The sequence below is a fragment of the Gallinula chloropus genome, assembly GCF_964237585.1.
Source record: "Gallinula chloropus genome assembly, chromosome: 1".
In the NCBI taxonomy this organism is placed as follows: Eukaryota; Metazoa; Chordata; class Aves; order Gruiformes; family Rallidae; genus Gallinula; species Gallinula chloropus.
This window is the reverse complement of record NC_140085.1, coordinates 124,957,604-124,976,117: the sequence shown is the minus strand read 5'-3', so window position 1 is coordinate 124,976,117 and position 18,514 is coordinate 124,957,604. Positions and strand designations below refer to the sequence as shown.

At 34.8% G+C, this 18,514-nt stretch overlaps 1 protein-coding gene across 4 annotated transcripts in view; it reads right to left on the bottom strand.

Annotated features, from left to right (window-relative positions):
* The window catches only part of DMD (dystrophin), a gene marked incomplete at its 5' end in the record, with an annotated part of 1,290,802 nt that overhangs the window by 407,399 nt on the left and 864,889 nt on the right, over positions 1-18,514 (bottom strand). For all 4 annotated transcript variants that reach the window (XM_084279200.1, XM_084279202.1, XM_084279199.1 and 1 more), the window contains 2 exons: positions 9,337-9,486; positions 11,415-11,562. In XM_084279200.1, coding sequence (XP_084135326.1) covers positions 9,337-9,486; positions 11,415-11,562 — 298 coding nt within the window. The remainder of the gene's footprint in view (positions 1-9,336; positions 9,487-11,414; positions 11,563-18,514) is intronic.

The window sequence follows — 18,514 nt, the reverse complement described above, 5'->3', positions numbered from 1 at the left end:
TTCTGGTGAGAAAAATACACAGACAGCATCCTAGTCAGCTTTCCAGGTCCAGTGGTCAGAAGCTTATTTCAACCAGAGTATTTAAGAGGCTCCCTTTAACCAAAGCTTTTGGAAGTGTCAGTCACCTTACTTAACACAACTGATAATTTTTATTTAGAAAGTGTTGCAATGGAAAAGAAGAGCAAGTATAAGAGCAATAGCATGGTGGAACTTTCAACAAGTAATCGCCAGACAAGAATTTCCAATTCATTAGACATCGTAGTGGAATAGGACTTTTCTATTCTCACATCCAACCTTCAACTTAAATCCTGTGCAACTTCAATGCTACAGAACAATAAGAGAAAGTGAGAATATGAACACTTTCATCTCACTAATTCTACATACCCATGAATAATATCAATGTGTGGATAGAAATAAAACTGTTCATTAACTCTAAGTTTTAGTAGCCTTAAAATTAATAATTATACTAATTAATAACAATAATACATCAGGAATTCTCATTAACATAATATTTATTCATAACTATACATAGTTATTATATTAATAGGATTTATAGAAGATTTCAAAGTGTCAGGGGGTTGGAATTAGATGATCTTTAGCATCCCAAATCCTTCTATGATTATCACTTCTGAGGAAACTCACCCAGCTTTTTGCCTTTTGACAAAATGAGTAAAATGTATTAGGATTTATGATTTAAAATACAAATTAAGAAATAAATATTTAAATCTGATATTTAAAGTCTGCTATGAAATAATAAAATTTATTTTTCAGAAGTGGAAATCTCTTGAATGTTGATTACCCCAGATAATTTAGATATTTGTAGTAAGGTGTTGCTATGAAATCAGAAATACATTTCCTCTCAGAGTTTGCATCAGAGAAAAAAAAAGTATGATAAATAGAACTGGTAGAAACCATCTTATCTGGAAGCATAAGGTTTTTTACAAGGTGGTTACCTTTCACTATCCCTAATTATAAGTATCACACCAACACAACCATCCTAACTGATGTTCATAGATGTTTTGTGGGTTTACTTAGAAGAAAATGAAACTGTGTGTTCCTCAGTATTGTTTTAGATAGGGAGCTGCTTTTTGAGTACATTGGGACTTAGCTTGATAAACGTTGTAGCTCATAGAGCATTATTCTGAAAGATCTTATTAGTAACACCCATTATGGAAACTTAAGATACAAGAACAACTCATTTCCCTCTCATCCCACCAAATACAGGCTTAGTCTTATCAAATGTTGGAAGTCTCTTCGGTTCCTCCTCTTTTTGCAAAATCCTTCCAGAATCTGTTGCACTACTTCTATGTCAAGTGGGGGAGATTACAAAGATAGAGCAGTCATACAAATTTGTCCTCTTACCTTCTGAGATAGTAACAGTAAGAATTATCAGAGCAAGTCAGGAATGACTGCTGTCAGGGTGATGATGAGGAACAAGAGGAGGAGAAGGAGACACAGTCAACAGACAAACAAGATATACCATTTTGATAAAGGCTGCAAGAAACTCATTAGGAAATCTCAACTGTTTGTAAGCTGTTACTTTCTTGTAAGTTTTTCCATGTTCATGAATAACATGGCCTGAAATTCACAAATACCACCAATTTAACTATATTCAACTTTCATTAACTTTATTATGTTTTCTGTCATTTATTGTTAACCCCCCCAAAACACCTGGAAAACCAAAACTAAAGTAAAATAAAAAAGCTAGAATCTAACAGATATAAAGAAATAAAATCCTGATTGTTCTAAACACACTCGAAAAAACTTGTCTCAAAGGAAAAGAACAGCAAATATTCAGTAGTGTGTCACATGAGCCCTTGATGTTTTGTAATTATTGTCTGATTGCTGCAAAAACATTTTGAATATTGTAACTTTCCTTGAAGGGACTTCAGAATGACTAATCCCTTCAAATGAGAGTAAACAATATACTGTAGTATGAAGTATTTATTAATACTTAACAAGACAAAGAAAATTGGTGGTGTCATTGATAAAGAAAGCAATCATATATTTCTCTGCAGGACTCCTGAAATAATGTAAACTAGCATTACTAACAAGTTTCATAAGGCTTCAAACCTTCAGAATGTTTTCATATCACAAAGTAATTCAATTTTACAATATCCCTATGAGATCAGGAGTTGTGCATAGGAAAACAGAGCAACTGGAAAGTCAAGCAGCTTCCCTGCCATTTCCAGTCTGTGGGAAGTAAGAAAATCAAACTGGTCTTTGTAATGTCTAAATACACTATCTATCAGGGATTTACAGCACTAAAAACTTCCTTTTCTGATGCTGTGCTACTTCAATTACTTATTCCTGGTGCTTTATTGGGGCAACACTACTTTCTCTTTAATTGTTACTTTTTTGTTTATGAGGTAAATATATATGGAGGTTTTATGTTAATAAATTAAAAATAGGCCAATGGAATAACCTGTGCAAAGCATGTGTCTGTGAGGGAGCAGAGAAGGGGGCTGTTTTCCATTATATTATGCTTCAAAATTTTAGTAGATGCAGTGACTTTTTTTTCACTCAATGACTTAGACAGCAAAAATAACCTAAATGAGTGGAAATATTTTTGGCCACTATCACAAAAAATATATACACTATGTAAAATTATTTTTTCTTTAAGATTAAAGCCAACTGATCAGCTACAGTTTTTTCTTGATAAGTATGGAGGTATAGGATAAGCTACATATCTTTCAGTTCGTTCTGCTCTTAAGAACTGTATTAATCTGATTTTCATCTGAAGAAATGTCTGAAGAATAGACATTTTTAAGTAGACAATTAATTACTGAAAAAAGCAGTAATTATATAAAATGCAGTTATTGTAAAGCAAAAACAAAGTTGGTGTTCAAAACCAAAACCAGTATAAGTCAGTGTAAATATTCAGGTTCTTTTCACACACAGCAAAAGATTTTAAGCCTCTTAGCACTAATTTTCCAGACTTCAAGATCATGGCATCCAAATCTTAATCTTAAATCAAACAAGAACTGAACTGTTGGTCTAAGCCTGATCTGTTACCATCTCTTATTTTATAGACAGTAAATAACCAAATCTTTCAGTGTAAGTTAAACCAATTCATTTCTTCCATCTAATGTGAAAACCTATACTTAGCCTTGATTGTAGACATTCATGGCGCTTATAATAATCCACCTTTCAAATCACATCAACTATCAAAAAAAATGAAATAAAAAACCCAGATGTCTCCTTATGTTTTACAATAGGCTCCAGTTCTTGCTGATGACAATCATTAGGATGACTTACAGTACAGCATATAAATTGGAATAAAATCTAATGTCTGATACTTCTAACATGACTAAAAATTGCCTCTGATTGCTGAGTAGGCTGTGGGGCTCTATTCACATTCTGCACTAACACATGCAATCCACTTTCCTCAAACCAGAGAAGTATCTTAATAGCTTTAAGTCAATACAGCTAAAAAACCTTCAGTATATGTAGCTTAAGAAAAAAATAGAAAAAACTCAAGGGGGTTATTTTACTTGCTTCGAAGATGAACCCAATTGAATTCATATTAGGCTACAAATACTTTACTCCATAGTTACTTGTTTACCTTATTTTCACTATCCATAACACACCTTCATGTTAAGAAAGAAAAAAACCAAACAATACACAAAGCCCCTTCTCCTACCATATTGTCAATATTCCCTGAGATTACAAAACCAATTTTTATGGTCTAGGAAAGAAATTAAAAAAAAAAAAAAGAAAAAAAAAAAGAAACCAAACCCAAGTAAAAAAACCCTGCCACTTCTGGTCTACGGAATTCTTAGCTGAAATGCACAGTTAGTTTCTCTTTTCATAACTTGCAAAATGTATGAATGTATTTATATTTTTTTACTAATTGAACACAAGAATGTGTCATCCATGCTCTTTGTCTCTTTTTAAAACAGTAAAGGACAAGTTAAATTATGCAAAATTCAATCCAATTGAAGATTTCTGGTTGTAGTAGCAAGCTAGGTAGATAGATATGTGTTTACCAGACTTTAAGGCTATAAGCTTGGACCACATTACTGACTTGGAACCTAAGTATCTTTTCATTCTCCTCTCTGAAATTCAAGGATTCGGTGACAAAGTTTGTTCTCCCAGACAGAAATATTACTAAGATAGGCAGTTGTTAAGAATATGTTTCTGTTCCCCAGAAAAATGGAAAGAGGAAGCATCTCATCAAGTGCCACTGGGCAGCGGGAGTCTTTCGTTAACTTTGCAGTGAAGTGGATGCCTAAGGATGGCCAACTGTAAAAATTAGAAAACAAGACACCAATAACAAATGGGAAGACTGAGTGTAACTCTAGGGAAGACTGAGTGTAACCCTATTCATGTCTGTCCTACATGGGGTACTGACAGAAATGTCAGAGTTCTGTCATTTAGTAAGTTTATCGTACTGCTCAATATTAATCCCCTTTACATAGCTAACAACTAGTGATCAAATACCCACTAGCAGTTATAGATATATGGATATATCATACATTATTCTATTACCAGTACAAATATTTCAGTATATCCTTGTTTATATATCCACATATATATACACATTATTTTCTACTTAAGACAATAATAGAAAATAATTGTCAACACCAAGGAGATGATGTTAAAATTAAGCTTTATACTAATAAGATCTCCAGAAAAATAATTAGTTTCAAACATTACTCAACAGCACTGAAAAGTTAAAGGCATACAAATTTTAATTTGGCCTAAGATAAATTTCTAAAAGAAAGGTCATTAGCATCTTTTTATTTATATGTTGTGACATGACACCTTTATTCCTGCATGCTTAGCATTTATCTTTAAACTGCTAATAAATTTGCCTTTATTTTAATCTTAGTGGTAGTTGCTAGTAATACACAAATAAAAAGGAATGAAACATATATATACTAGTTTCTTAGAGCTTGTGGCAGCCTCATAGCTGTACAATTAAACAGGAAGGACAGCTTCGTTTTGCTATATGTGAGACCATTTGTCAGTAGGGCTGATAACGTGAAAGTGGACGACAGCTAATTAGCATTCTATGAAAAGCTGTCCTAGGGAATTTAGCATACCATAATACTTTATTACATGTAAGGGAATTGCTTCATTTAATTAATTGAAAGTAAATTCAGGAAAAGACCAGCCTTTTCATCCTCAAAATTCTAGGAATATAATTCTAGTTTTAAATTGAAAGCATAGAAATCAAACTATAGCATTTATTTTCCAAGATCTTTCCCCCTCCATCCCACAAATTCTAATAGCAGCAATTGTAGTAGTTTCAACCATGAACTTAAACTAAGTTGCACTGACATGCTGGAAATTTGATATCATCAGGTAATCTATGAGTAATTACAACTCAAGGCAAGTTACAATAAATGAACCATAACCTTGTTATGACTTTGTCTTTCTGCACTTTCTGGGCCCATCTGTTTTTCTCTACACTTGATCAACCAAGCTATGACCTATACTTTTCCTGGTGGTACAGAAAATGTTCACGAATTATAGCCATGTCATGCCAAATTTTTTTTATTTTTTTTTTTTGTCCATATAGCACAACAAATTGATTTGCTGTGGCAGTAAACAGTGAAATAGTCTCTTCAGTGTCTAGTAATTAGTTCTAATAGTAGCAGACAAATTAAAAGGCAGCAAAACAAAATGTCTCCATCAGACACTTATAATAACCTTCATAATACATACAGTAGATGTTGTGAGGACTAAGGTGGATAAATGAGGAGAATGCTGATTTTGGCATCCAGCTTACTTTCAGATAATCTACCTCATCCCTCTTGGCTGACATCGGACCAAGAATAATATTAAAGACTAATAAACTCCTTCCAGCAAACCTCTGATTCCATGGTTCACTGGTCTCAGACCTAATCTATCAATCCATTTACGGCACAGTAAAAGGTAAGAAACCCATTACAGATCTGTTATATGCCCTGGCAGGTGGTATATGACAAGGACTGAATTCATCACAAACTCCAGTGCCTAGTACCCCTTTTGTATGCTTTGAAGCACTAGGTGGTTAGCTTCCTTGGCTATCACAGCAGAAGATACTTGGAGCTTTGAAAATAAATGAAAAATTCTTGATATGAAGGTATAAAAATGGTTATAAAACACTTCATTTTTCATACTATTAAAACTTCACAAAGATAGTTTTATTTTCATTTTTTTCAAGAAATACTGGCTTTGGAGAGGGTATAATAAATAAAACCAGGCTAGAATTTAAAAGTCATGCTTTCAAATGTGGGCTTTAATCTTCATTCTCTGCTTAAACTATGTCTCAAGTAGCAGCCCATTGGAATCACTATTCAATAAAGTTGTCTGAAGAAATGTCATTTTAAAATTATTGCTATCCAGAGAAAGAAAAACTCTTCATATATCTATTCTCAAGGTCATCAGCACGTGATATAAACACCCAAAAGCAAAGACAATACTGAAGCAAAAGAAAGAATAAAAAAAACAAGCTTCTTTTATGTGACTGCAATTCCTTTCATACTCAATTTCTTTTCTCGGCTTATTTCCATTGCTGTAGGGCAACAGTTTCTGTGACTGTAAAGAAGGTTTGAACATGACTTATTTCAAATATGTCACCTTGAAGGTTAAGACTCGCAGGTGTTGTCCCCCATTCCCTTGCTTGGCAGATCAAGGCAAAGCAAAAATTTGTCATAACCTTAGGAGATATTTGGCTACATTCTCAGCTGGTGTAAATTGTCACAGCTTCTCTGTAGTAAACCAATACTCTAGAGGATGCCAGGTAAAGACCTACCCTACATTTTTTATGTAACTATCATGTATGGATTGTATTTTGAAAATAATATCACCCTGCAATATGAGATAATCAGAAATGGTTGACTGTTGCACATTCGTTTCTTCTAGCAGAGATGCCAGAAAACAAAACAAACAGCTAGATACAAAGGATTCCAGTATACAACACAGTTTGGAAGGAGATGGAGAGACAGAAAAGCCCCAGAGATCTCTCTGTGATGTTTGTCCACTGTGCTTTGAAGAACACACACACACACACACAATATATATTCTTCCAAACAACTAACTACAGAACCATCCTCAGGTGACCTAGAGAAGTTAACCTGATAAGATTACCGGAGCTGTGAGGTTTGGCTCTTGGTAAAAATCTTTGTGGGGTTTTTTTTCATTGGTTATGGATCTATAAAGGAAGAAAGGCAACAAATATACCTCTCTCAGGCCTGGAGACTTTCTTTCTATGTTATCTATGAGGCTTCCTATATAAATTGTGAATAAAAGAAAAACAAATACATAAAGGAAAAAGATACCTTCCCTTCAGTTTAATTGGAAAAATCCAATGCTAGAAATAAAAAAAATGAGCTTTTAACTTTTTCTTTTTAAACATCTGTCAAAATCATATAGGAAATATAAAATCTATAGGGAAAGAGCACATGACATAGAACTTGCATGCATTTGAATCTTGTAACTGTCAAAGCCAGTTTCTGTTGGTTTAAAAAAAAACTATTGCATTTTTCATGTTCTTTAGATTCAACTAAGAACTCGGTTTTATACACCTCTATAGGTGGATAACTGAAATCAAAATAATGCGATTAGGTAACTATCACAAATGGAAGTTCAGTTTTCTGGGTTTAGTCTCTTTTAGGAGTAAATAGAAGTTTTCAAGTGGCAAATTCCAAACCTAATATGTTGCCAGACACATTACTTACATCTATGAGACATAAACTTGTGGAGAGAATGATTCACTAAAGAGTAGCTTTGTCCTCCATATTTCATCCGGACCCAACTACCTTCAACAGCAGTCACAGCTGCTCTGGCTGTGACAAGCAAATCTGGAACATTTCTGCATTAGCAAGCAGAAAATGAAAATGCAAAATTTTAAGGTATGTGACTAATCAGTGGAAGCTTATATTCAGAGACTAATTACAGATTTCATTAAAGTATGTTTGTGTAATTTTAGTAAATGTAAAATACTTATTTTTTCCTGAAAACTAGCATTGTCTTTTCAAAACTAGAGCTCAGATATTCAAATCATGGTGCCTAAATTCAGCTGTGTATATGCTTATTTCAGCTAGTAAGCAACACTTTTTTGATCTTGAATTTTTTTGAATATATACATTGATTTCAGAAACTCATTTGTAGAAAAAGAGATACTTCTGTCCAAGCACCCAAATAATGATTTATGTGTTCAACTTGGAGTTCCTGAATGTGATCAATATTTATTATCCACTTTTGCCTGAGCCATTGGCTAACATTCTGAACCTTGATAGACTGTTTCTGTTAGGAAGAAACTAATGAAAGCCCCACAACAAATAAGTTCCTGTTTATTTCCAAAGTCTGCACTTGCAATTCAACTGTGTTCACAAAAACAGTAACAAAAAAATCCCAGTATGTTGTATTCTTGAGCAGAAACTGTAGCTTGTCTTTTCAGTAAGGTATTCCGAAGATTTTCTCACCCTTTTCATCCCTCCCCCCAGAGTTAAACACAACAAATACCTCTTTCTTTTTACCTGGTATCCTGTTAACATTAGGAAATACATACCACAGGTTAATTTCCCAGATGATGATTTTGCTATCAGTCTTAATGAAAGTCCTTCACCTGATTCTAGATTGACTTTTTCTGATCAGGTTAATCCATACCTTGGGTGATAGTCCTTCGGGCAACACTTTTTATCATTTCTGCTATATGGGACCACCCAATTATATACCTCTTTATATCAGATTTGCTATCCATTGTCAGGACTTTCCAACACAAAAATATGCTACTTCAACAATAAAATACAACAAAATCCTCCGTCAGCACAGAGATCCCAGAAAGCAAAACAAGTGGTACTGCTACACAGAAACCAGAACTCAAAGCTCAAGGCTGGAAGAAGCATGGTGGAAGGTGAAGTAGTGCTTGCAGCTGCCACCTCGGGGTTGGGAAGAAGAGAGAATTGAGAAGTATCGCCTACGTTGAAGCAATCAGCTACTTGTTACTGCCTCTCAAAGACCACACTCACAAAAGCTGGAATATTTGCAATACCTGCAAAACAACCAGGCTAAAAAAAAAAAAAGCAAAAAGAAAAAATAAAGACAAAGAAAAAAAGCAAAGAATAATAAAAAAAAAGCTCAGTATTCTGCCCTTAAGCAGCAGACCTGTAATTCAAGGAGTTTATTTGGATACAACATCATCACTTCAGGCACTAATGGTCTTGGTTTGCTGTCGTTGTTTCTTGCAGCAGTGTATTGAAGACATTTTTCTTCCTCAGGTTCATTATGCATACAAATGTCTTTTCATACAGAGAAAAATAATACATACCAGAAAATATATAATGCAAATATTTGCTGCAGATTAAAATTTTATACCACAGTTATATCACTAATATGTCTAACCTTTAACAAGCGACGGTTAGATTCCTTCAGTGTACTCTCAAGCTTATGTTTTTTGTCTGGGCTCAGCGATGCACTTCCAAGTGCTATTCCTCCAGTTTCATTTAATCGTTTCAGTATTCCCTTGTGTGGCGGCAGCTCTTCAACTCTTAACTGGAACAGACAAATACAGCAGTTAAGATGAACTGTGGTAGAATTTTCAGTTCTCTCATCTTCACCCTTATTGATTGGTGTATCAGCTGAAGAAATAAACTCAATTCAAGACAAAATGACCATGCTTTCTGGATGTAGAAGGCTAACACCTCCCCCCCCACCCCGAAATAAACTGTATTAGTGGATCAAGCTTAGAGACTTAAATACCAAAATACGGGGTTACTCAGGAACTTCATCATTATTGCATGATAAATTCCACTTCTGGACACACACCAGCTCATGTGTATGAATTTCAATAATCTTGTCACATGATGAAGACCAAACACTTTAAAGAAAGATTTTAACACATTCCATGCTGTGAACACAGCCACCCAGACAGCATGTGGTGAAAAGCCCTCCACAGCCTAACCTCATAATGAAGAATGCTCATAAAAATAACCCAAATAAGTATAGCCAAAAGACACAAGGTATCATCTAAACCTACCAGTTCATCATGTGTGCAGTTACTGCAAGCTTACATGTTTCAAAGTAATTTGATAGATCAAGTAAGAATAATGCAACTGAAAGATAAAGTTCTTAATTTTTTTTTTTTTTTTTTAAACAAACAGGTAGGTATGAAATGAGCCTCTCTACAAGGCAATGCAGTATTATTTGCCGCATAGTTCTCTTTTTGTGACTCCAAAAGAACAAGGTAGACTGCAAAAATGAGACACAAATAAGATATCTTGGATTACATTTTTCTTGGGAACACATCAATTGGGAAATATTTGTGCGTAAATGAGGACTGGGACCCTTCATGTTTCTAAACAACCAATTTAGACTTTAAACCTGTAACTAACGCCTACAGCTTTTACAATGCATTTAGCACCCCTTATATTTCTTTGTCCAAGTTTTTATATACTTAACAATGGAGGTGAAGCCTCACAAATTCTCTGTCCACCTAGCTGGCATCTTACACTAAACAGCCAGAGGGACAAACTCCACACATGCTTAAGTCTTCATTTCCACAAATGCTATTGATCCTATTTTTATTTTAAAAGTAACTTGGTGACAGACCTTTACTACAGAATCTTTTAGATTTTTTCAGATTTTGTTGAAAGAAGGGTAGAACAAACTCCAATGAGTTTCCTTCAGATTTTTTCAAGTTCTATTCCATCACTTGCTGAATTTGTTCAACTTTGCTTGCTTTAAAGGAAAACTAGACCTTATCCTCAAGGGAGGATAGGAAACCTTTAGGCAAGTATTCTGTAAGTAATATACATCGTCCAACTACAGTTTAGTTTTTTATTGTGCAAGTACAGTAATTCTATTGAACGCATTTCAGAAACTACATTGAACAACTTCTATTTGATATATTTATTAGTAGCATCACAGTCCAAAAGCTCTAACTTCTTATTGGAAATATTCTAGTATTTAAAAACAAACATTTAATATTCTACTGGTTGGGTTTTTTAAACAGCATTTTTAAAAAGTCACCTAGCTTTTTAGTCTAGAAAATCTTGCAGCGATACTTTAATCGGTTGACATTTATAATTATGCATGCGATTCTTGACACTCCCGTGAAATACTGCATACAATTTCATAAGTGAGAAATTATAAAAGGTTAATGAGACACCTATAGAGAAATGTTTTAGAGATATAATAGTCAAGTTCTGAATTAAGAAATGAAGATGAAAATTGTAATGATTAATTACCTAGTGACAGGAAGGGTATTTTTCTTTCAGTACATTTTCCATTACTTCTCTGATTTTAGCATGATCAGTATATATTTGTACCTGGATTTTGAAATTCTACTGCTTTGATGTATAAAAAAATAGTTAAATGAATGTTGTACTTGATGGCAGAGGCCTTATCTGAATATAGCATTTAATGTTCCTTAATGTAGAACAGATAAAGGAAAAAAACATTGAAAATAAAACTCACAATACCTTTACTTTGCTATGGCAATCTCTTAACTGGTCTTCATTCCCTGGTTGAAGGGGAGTATCAATAATGCTGTCTGCTTCCTCTAACCATAAAATCAACTTGTTCAAGTCCTCTTGAAATTCTGATAAAATATTCTTTTCTTCCTCTAACCTGTAATAAAAACATGAAATTAATGTTTCCATACTTTTTTTAATGTTGAAGTGCTTATTCCATATAAAAAGAAAGATGAGAGAAAACAAATGGTTTAGGTTTTTTAATATTATCAGACCGTCACACTTTAAAAAAACCAACTCAAGTCATAATTTCCAATGGCATTAAATTCAGCTTCCAGATTAAATACAGTAGGGACCAAACAAGCACACCAGAACTAAAACTGTTAATAATTCAATCAGATTTTTGTATGAACTAACACTGTGTCAAAACCTGAGAGTTCTAGCACCAAATTTTACAAAGCTGAGTCTGTAAAAACTGACACTTAAATCCATTTTGACATATTGTACAAATAGTTATTTTGGTGTCTGTGCAACATACTGTATACAAAGCATTCCAATCAAGATCCATAAAAACAGATAAGATTTCTAGTCTGTAATAAGGAATAGAGAAGAATTTATCTCATCTAGCTTTAGGTACCTATTTTGTTTATGTCTACAACATAGTGATCCTCCCCCTCTACTCTGCGTTGGTCAGGCCCCACCTGGAGTACTGTGTCCAGTTCTGGGCTCCATGGTATAAAAAAGACAGGGATCTCCTGGAGAGAGTCCAGAGAAGGGCCACGAAGATGATTAGGGGCCTGGAACATCTCCCATATGAGGAAAGGCTGAGTAAGCTGGGTCTGTTCAGCCTGGAGAAAAGAAGGCTTAGGGGAGACCTAATTAGTGTTTATAAATATCTTAGACTTGGGACGCAGGGGGATTTGGCCAGCCCCTTCTCAGTGGTCTGTGGGGACAGGACTAGGGGCAATGGCTGTAAGCTGGAGCATAGGAAGTTCCGCACCAACATGCGGAAGAACTTTTTCACAGTGAGGGTGACGGAGCAGTGGAATAGGCTGCCCAAGGAGGTGGTTGAGTCTCCTTCTCTGGAGATATTCAAGTCTCGTCTGGATGCCTATCTGTGTAATATGAGATAGGGAGCCTGCTTTGGCAGAGGGGTTGGACCCGATGATCTCTTGAGGTCCCTTCCAACCCCTAAGATTCTGTGATTCTGTGATTCTGTAACTCAGCTGTTGATTTTCTCAACCAGATTCTCTTAATGGAATACCGACTGGCATGTCTAGTGTGTGACACATAGATTCGTCTTAAATCGTTACAACAGGAAGAGGTTAATTCTGCCATATGACATTTTTCCTTTATTAATTAAAGGAAAATCAAATTACTAAGGCATTTACATTGCAGGTGTTTAAAGTCAGAGAAGGCTACCTTCACCATAACTGCATAAATATATGGACAACTGAACTCTTGTGCCTAAGCTTCCAAAGTTATCAAGAGGTACATGAGAAAAAAATTCAGGGAGGCAGGAATGAGGACTGGCAGAAGGCAAGCCCTTTGGGATGAACATTATGAATGAATCTCTTCTGAAAGAGAAGAGGGGGGAAAAAAAAAAAAGTGTTTTACCCAAATCACTTGTAATTTATCCCTTAAATTTATTAACAACATAGGATACACTGAATCTTTACTGTAAGGAAAGATTAAATATTAATATTAATAAAATTAAACAATCATTAATAGCCTATTAAATAATAACACGTTTTTGTTGTTGCTTTTATTTATCAAGGTTACTTGAGTTTAAAGCAAATATGTAAACCCAAGATCAATATTATTATTTCCAAGGTTAGGTCTTTTATTATACATAATAAGTTATTGTATTAGCATTTTTTGAAACATAACTTCATATTATAGTGGATCATCAAGGCCAGTATTATTACTATATTATTTCTGAGTGTGAAAGTGTATTAAAGCAGAACAAAAATGGTTTTAACTTTTGCTGGTTTCCCATAGTTGCCCATAGAATACTCAGAAGTCACATGGAATGACATCTACTTTAAACTACACTATTATTTATTTATAATTTTTTAAATTTTTTTTTTAGGAAATTAAGTTTTCTGATGTCTGACTTTAGCAAAGATGTCTCTTTATGGAAGCTATTTGGAATATGCTTCAGGCAAGTATAAATCAATAACAAGTGTCAGCTTCACATCATCTAATGAAAGAAATACAGAAAAAACAGTTGTTGCTTGACAGGCTTGCTTGCACACGTGTACACACATACAGTCTGAAAAACAGCTTAGAAACTATACATTGAAAGTTTTTATTTAAAGAGAACAGAAATTTAGAAGTTTCAAAGACAGTAACTATCTTATACAAGTTTGTACATCCAAAGCCACAAAACATTTCACCCTGTACTATGAAATTTAACTTTCAGCCATTACAATCTTGTATGGCTTTTTCCCCACCTTACTGTAATTTCCTGATAATAAAAGCATTCAAGTGACTTCAACTCTTCTGCATTTGAAACATTTTCTGACAGGGAAAGAAAACAACTCCCTTAATGTTTTAAGTAAAAGCATTTGGTTAGAGGGAAAACAAAGGGAGAAAAGCTGCAAGATTTCTAAAAATGCCTTTTAAATAACCATCATGCATAAAATGAGAGAGGCCTGGTTTGGTCTGCAGTAAAAATTTGAGTATAGGGCATAAGCATATAAACTGAATAAAATTTTACTTCACAGCAAAAAGTCATCTGTTTTCATTATATAAGCAAGAAATCTTGTCGATTAAGATTTTTTGAGGATGGAAAGAATCATGTTTTTGGAATACTGACTCTTATAAAACCAGGAGCATACAATTCAACTATTATTTTACACAACTTGCAAACTAGCAACACTTTTGCATGCACTTTACCTGCCGTTCAACCTTCCTGGTGTTTAGTGTGTTTCCTTCACTGCTATACTAGATGAATAAACACCCTACAGGCCCTACAGACCGCTGTCCAAAACAGTAGATTAAAAACTAAAAGTATCAAACGCAATGCTCTTTGCTAGTCTTCACTATCAAGCTGCTACATCTCTGAGTCTGGCTGCACTAAACATGCCACATCTTAAGGAGACCTGAAAAGTATGATAGTCACCAAGCATGTGACAGTCTTTCCCGGACAGCAAAAGCAAGGTAAGTAGACATCATTACAAAGGTGTTCTTGAAAAAGAGAAGTGTTTCCATTTGATTTACCAGAACCAAACACTTTTTGAAATTATGTCCAACTATTGCCCTAAACCCATCCTCCTTTCTTTTGTAGTTAAAAAATCCTAAGAAAGTAGCAACTTCAAACAATAAATGCGGTGAATATCTTGGATAAGAAAAATCCCATGAAACAGTATTATGCATTGATGTTTTCAAATAATTATGAATAAGTAGCTGACACTTTCAAGGGTGGAGGTTTATTTTTTTTCTTTACAGCACAGATTAAAGAAGTTCTCTCCATTTCTGAAATACGAAACATTATTTCTTTGTTAACCTTCAAGTTTAATGTCTTTGTAGGATTTATTTAAGCATGTAGCAGTGATAATAATGAATGGGATATTTAAAATTCTCCATCCACAATTAAGTGGTGGATATTTTATTTCCTGAGTCAATTTGATGCATTTAGATAACAAAAAGGCAGTAAGAAGTTCTTGAAATATTGGTTGTGAATTATAAATATTCTTAATAGGTTTTCAGGAAATGGATTTGCAGTGATTACGGCTGAAAAAAATTATATATACAGCAAAGCAAGTGCAGAATGTACTAAGTGTTATGAAGTCCAATAATAAATCATGCATTCAGTCATAATAAAAATACAAAGTAAAGGAGATTAGTAAAAGGAGGTACAGACTTAAATGGGGAATGCTTTTTTCGTGGCTCAGCTGATATCATCTCAAGCATTTCAGATGGACTGTAGAATTTTAGGTTAAGCAATAAATTTAAATCTACACTCACACAGGACAATTTTTTTGTCATCTACTGTTCAAGAACCAGATAGTGAAGAGATGCATGCTCTAAGTCTGCGTCAGTACAGGTATACAGGATTTAGTTATCTCTGAGAAAGTAAAAAGCATGATAGAAACCAGGAGGATGCTCATAGGTGCTTACTGGGAAGCACGCATTGATGGGAAAAGGAGAACCCTACTGTAACAGTTGTATCTTACTATATCAAGGGTCATAGAATCATTCAGGTTGGAGAAAACCCTGAAGATCACTGAGTCCAATCACACACCTAACACTGCCGAGTCAACCACTAAACTCTCTACCTAAGCATCACATCTCCACATCTTTTAAATTCCTCCAGGCAGCCTGGTCTAGGAACTGACAACCCTTTTGGTAAATATTTTTCCTTAATATCCAATATAAACCTCCCCTGGCACAACTTGAGACCAATTCTGCAGGGACACCAGTAACAGAGCCATCATGGAACCTGTCAGCCTTCTCGTGGCTTCCCTCATCATTCTCTGCAGCTGGAAGGACGGAGCACATCACTAGTTCTCCTGATCACTTAAGCAGTCATCCCAAAGCCCTGAGGTCTCTCTTGTTTAGCCTTGGACTTTTTATTGCAACTTCATCCCCATCTACATGAAAAAAAATCAATAATGAATAACTACTTGAGGGTGTACCAGGGAAGGAGGTCTTCAGGGAGGCAGTAAATTTCTGCTACCCTGAACAAGATCTCAAAATCTCTAGATCAGGTTCCTGCTTCAGATCTAGAATGGATTTCTAAATCAGCAAACAGATTTATTTGCTTTTGTTCTTAACACAGTATATTCTAATATTTACTAGACATATGAGCCCACTACTGCTATTTTTTAAGCTTATAAACAAATTACTCTGCAGTAACTGCCTAGAGATTAAACAAACACAAGACACTGGTGCCAAATTGTTCTTTAAAGAAAAGAAAGAAAAAATATTTACTGTAAAAATGAGCAAATCCTCCAAAACTTGATATATGTATGTACACACACATGCATATATAGACAAATGTGTATAAAGGTATACATACATATACACACATATACTTAACATTTATACTAATACATTAAAATGTGAGCACCGTAAATAGCAAAAGAAACCAATTAATAGCCCCACTTTCCTGCTTTTGTCTTTTTATTTTGTTATGGAAACCTGCATGACTGTTCTCAGGGACTATTTTTCTCCAGGATTTCTGGAAATGCAAGCAATGTCAGTGAAAAGTCCTGATCCTGCTGGACTCCAAATAGTTCTTGTGCCTGCATACTACAGCTCTGAAATCTCTTATGAGGTCTTGTTAAGCAGCTGGACATTCTGGACCTTCCTGATGCATACAGAATTACACATTTTGGTTGTATAGAACATAGAGAGAAGAACCAACTTGAAAGCATTCCATTTTTTTCAGTGCTGTCAAGCCAAAACAGATTAAAAACAATCAACAAAAACATTTACTTTCGTGCAACTGAGGCAAATGATTATTTATGCTGAGATCAGTAACTATAAGACTGAAGGAAAACTAGTTCCCTGTAATCTTAAAAGCAGAAGGACAACTTCAAATCTTTCTGAGGCGGTGTCCCCCTCTGCCTTGACTACATAGAGGTCTGGGAATCAGTCATCCAGCGCTATGCTGTGAACCACACAACCAAACCTCTGTCCCTCAACCTGACCAGACTTCCCAGGACCTCAGCTCTGAGCAATAGATTTTTGCTTTGTTTTGTTTTCCTATCACTACTACTCATTTGTAAAGCACATAGCTCAATAGAGGCATTATGTGATGGTACCCTAAGGATAAACCTGAGAAAAACTCAACTTTAAATATGCTAATTCTGGCACAGAGAAGGAATAGTGTTCAACTCAATGCACCTGAGAGCAAAATTATTGAGCTGTATAGTATTTTGAATGAGAAATCAAAAAGATTTCTTGTCTCCTAGCAGAGATAGCAATTGGCAAGATTCCTTTTTCATCTTAAGTATACTGTCAGTTTTATCACCCTTATGAATTCAGCTGTAAGTCTTAAAACACTTAGAACTTTTCCTAGTCATGAAGTAAAGAATTTTACTTTGATGACTAATTTAAATGTTGATCGGTAGGACTGAGTTTTATTATTTGAGCAATGTGGGATGTTTTCAACCTCAGACTTTCCAAGAATATAGATATACTTTTTAGATATAGATAAATATATGCTCACACTCAGAAAGATTTCAGAATTCAAACATAAAAAGTGTTCCGTAAAATTAAGGTTCTACTTCCTTATCCTAGTCAGGAACAGAATGTAGTATAGCAATTTAAAAGCCCATTGCAATTAACGGGAGATGCAGGTACACTTCATCATTTACTTTACAGTTTGTTCTTGGCCTGCTAGAACACTACTTCTACTATAAATAACATTCTGCATGACAAGTATCATATTATGCAAGCCACAAAAATAAAGCACACTCTATATTAGCTGAGCCAGCTAATCAAATAAAAAAAATTAACTCAATGACTGATTGCACCTTTTGAACTAGCTGATTTCTACCACCATAATTATACTGGGAACAACAGATACATGTAATTTCTAGGTGTTTAAATCCATGGCAGCGGTGACAAATTAACGGTAAATTGTTATTAAGCGAGCATGGGTTTCCAAATCTGAGCCTAAACAAACTGGAATGAGGAGCACAAGCCACCAGTTGACTCAGACATGGACAAGAAGCTGTTGAGAAAGCAATTGGTAGTACATCTTACTGGATAAGAGGGCGATAGAAGAATAAGATGTCATTTCAGCAGGTAGTCCTGCAAAGACAAACACATCCACCTCCAGCGCAGATCTGCATGCTTTTAAACCAGTCTAAGTTCTCAAAGAGTTTTTGAACTGCATCTCTATTAGGAAATGGTTTATTTTATTAACCCTGAAACATAACCCATTCTTTTTTTGATGGAAAATTCTTAAACTACAGCGAAAAAGTGAAGAATTTCCTATGTAAGGTTTGGTCTTCTGCATGACTGCTGTTCTCAGGCAAATTACTTTGTTTTCCACATTGAAAACCAGCAGCTTTCTGTGTCTGTTCCTAATTTCATAAGGCCACTTGGTCAACTGCTCTGTACAACTGCTTATATGAATTTTATATACATTA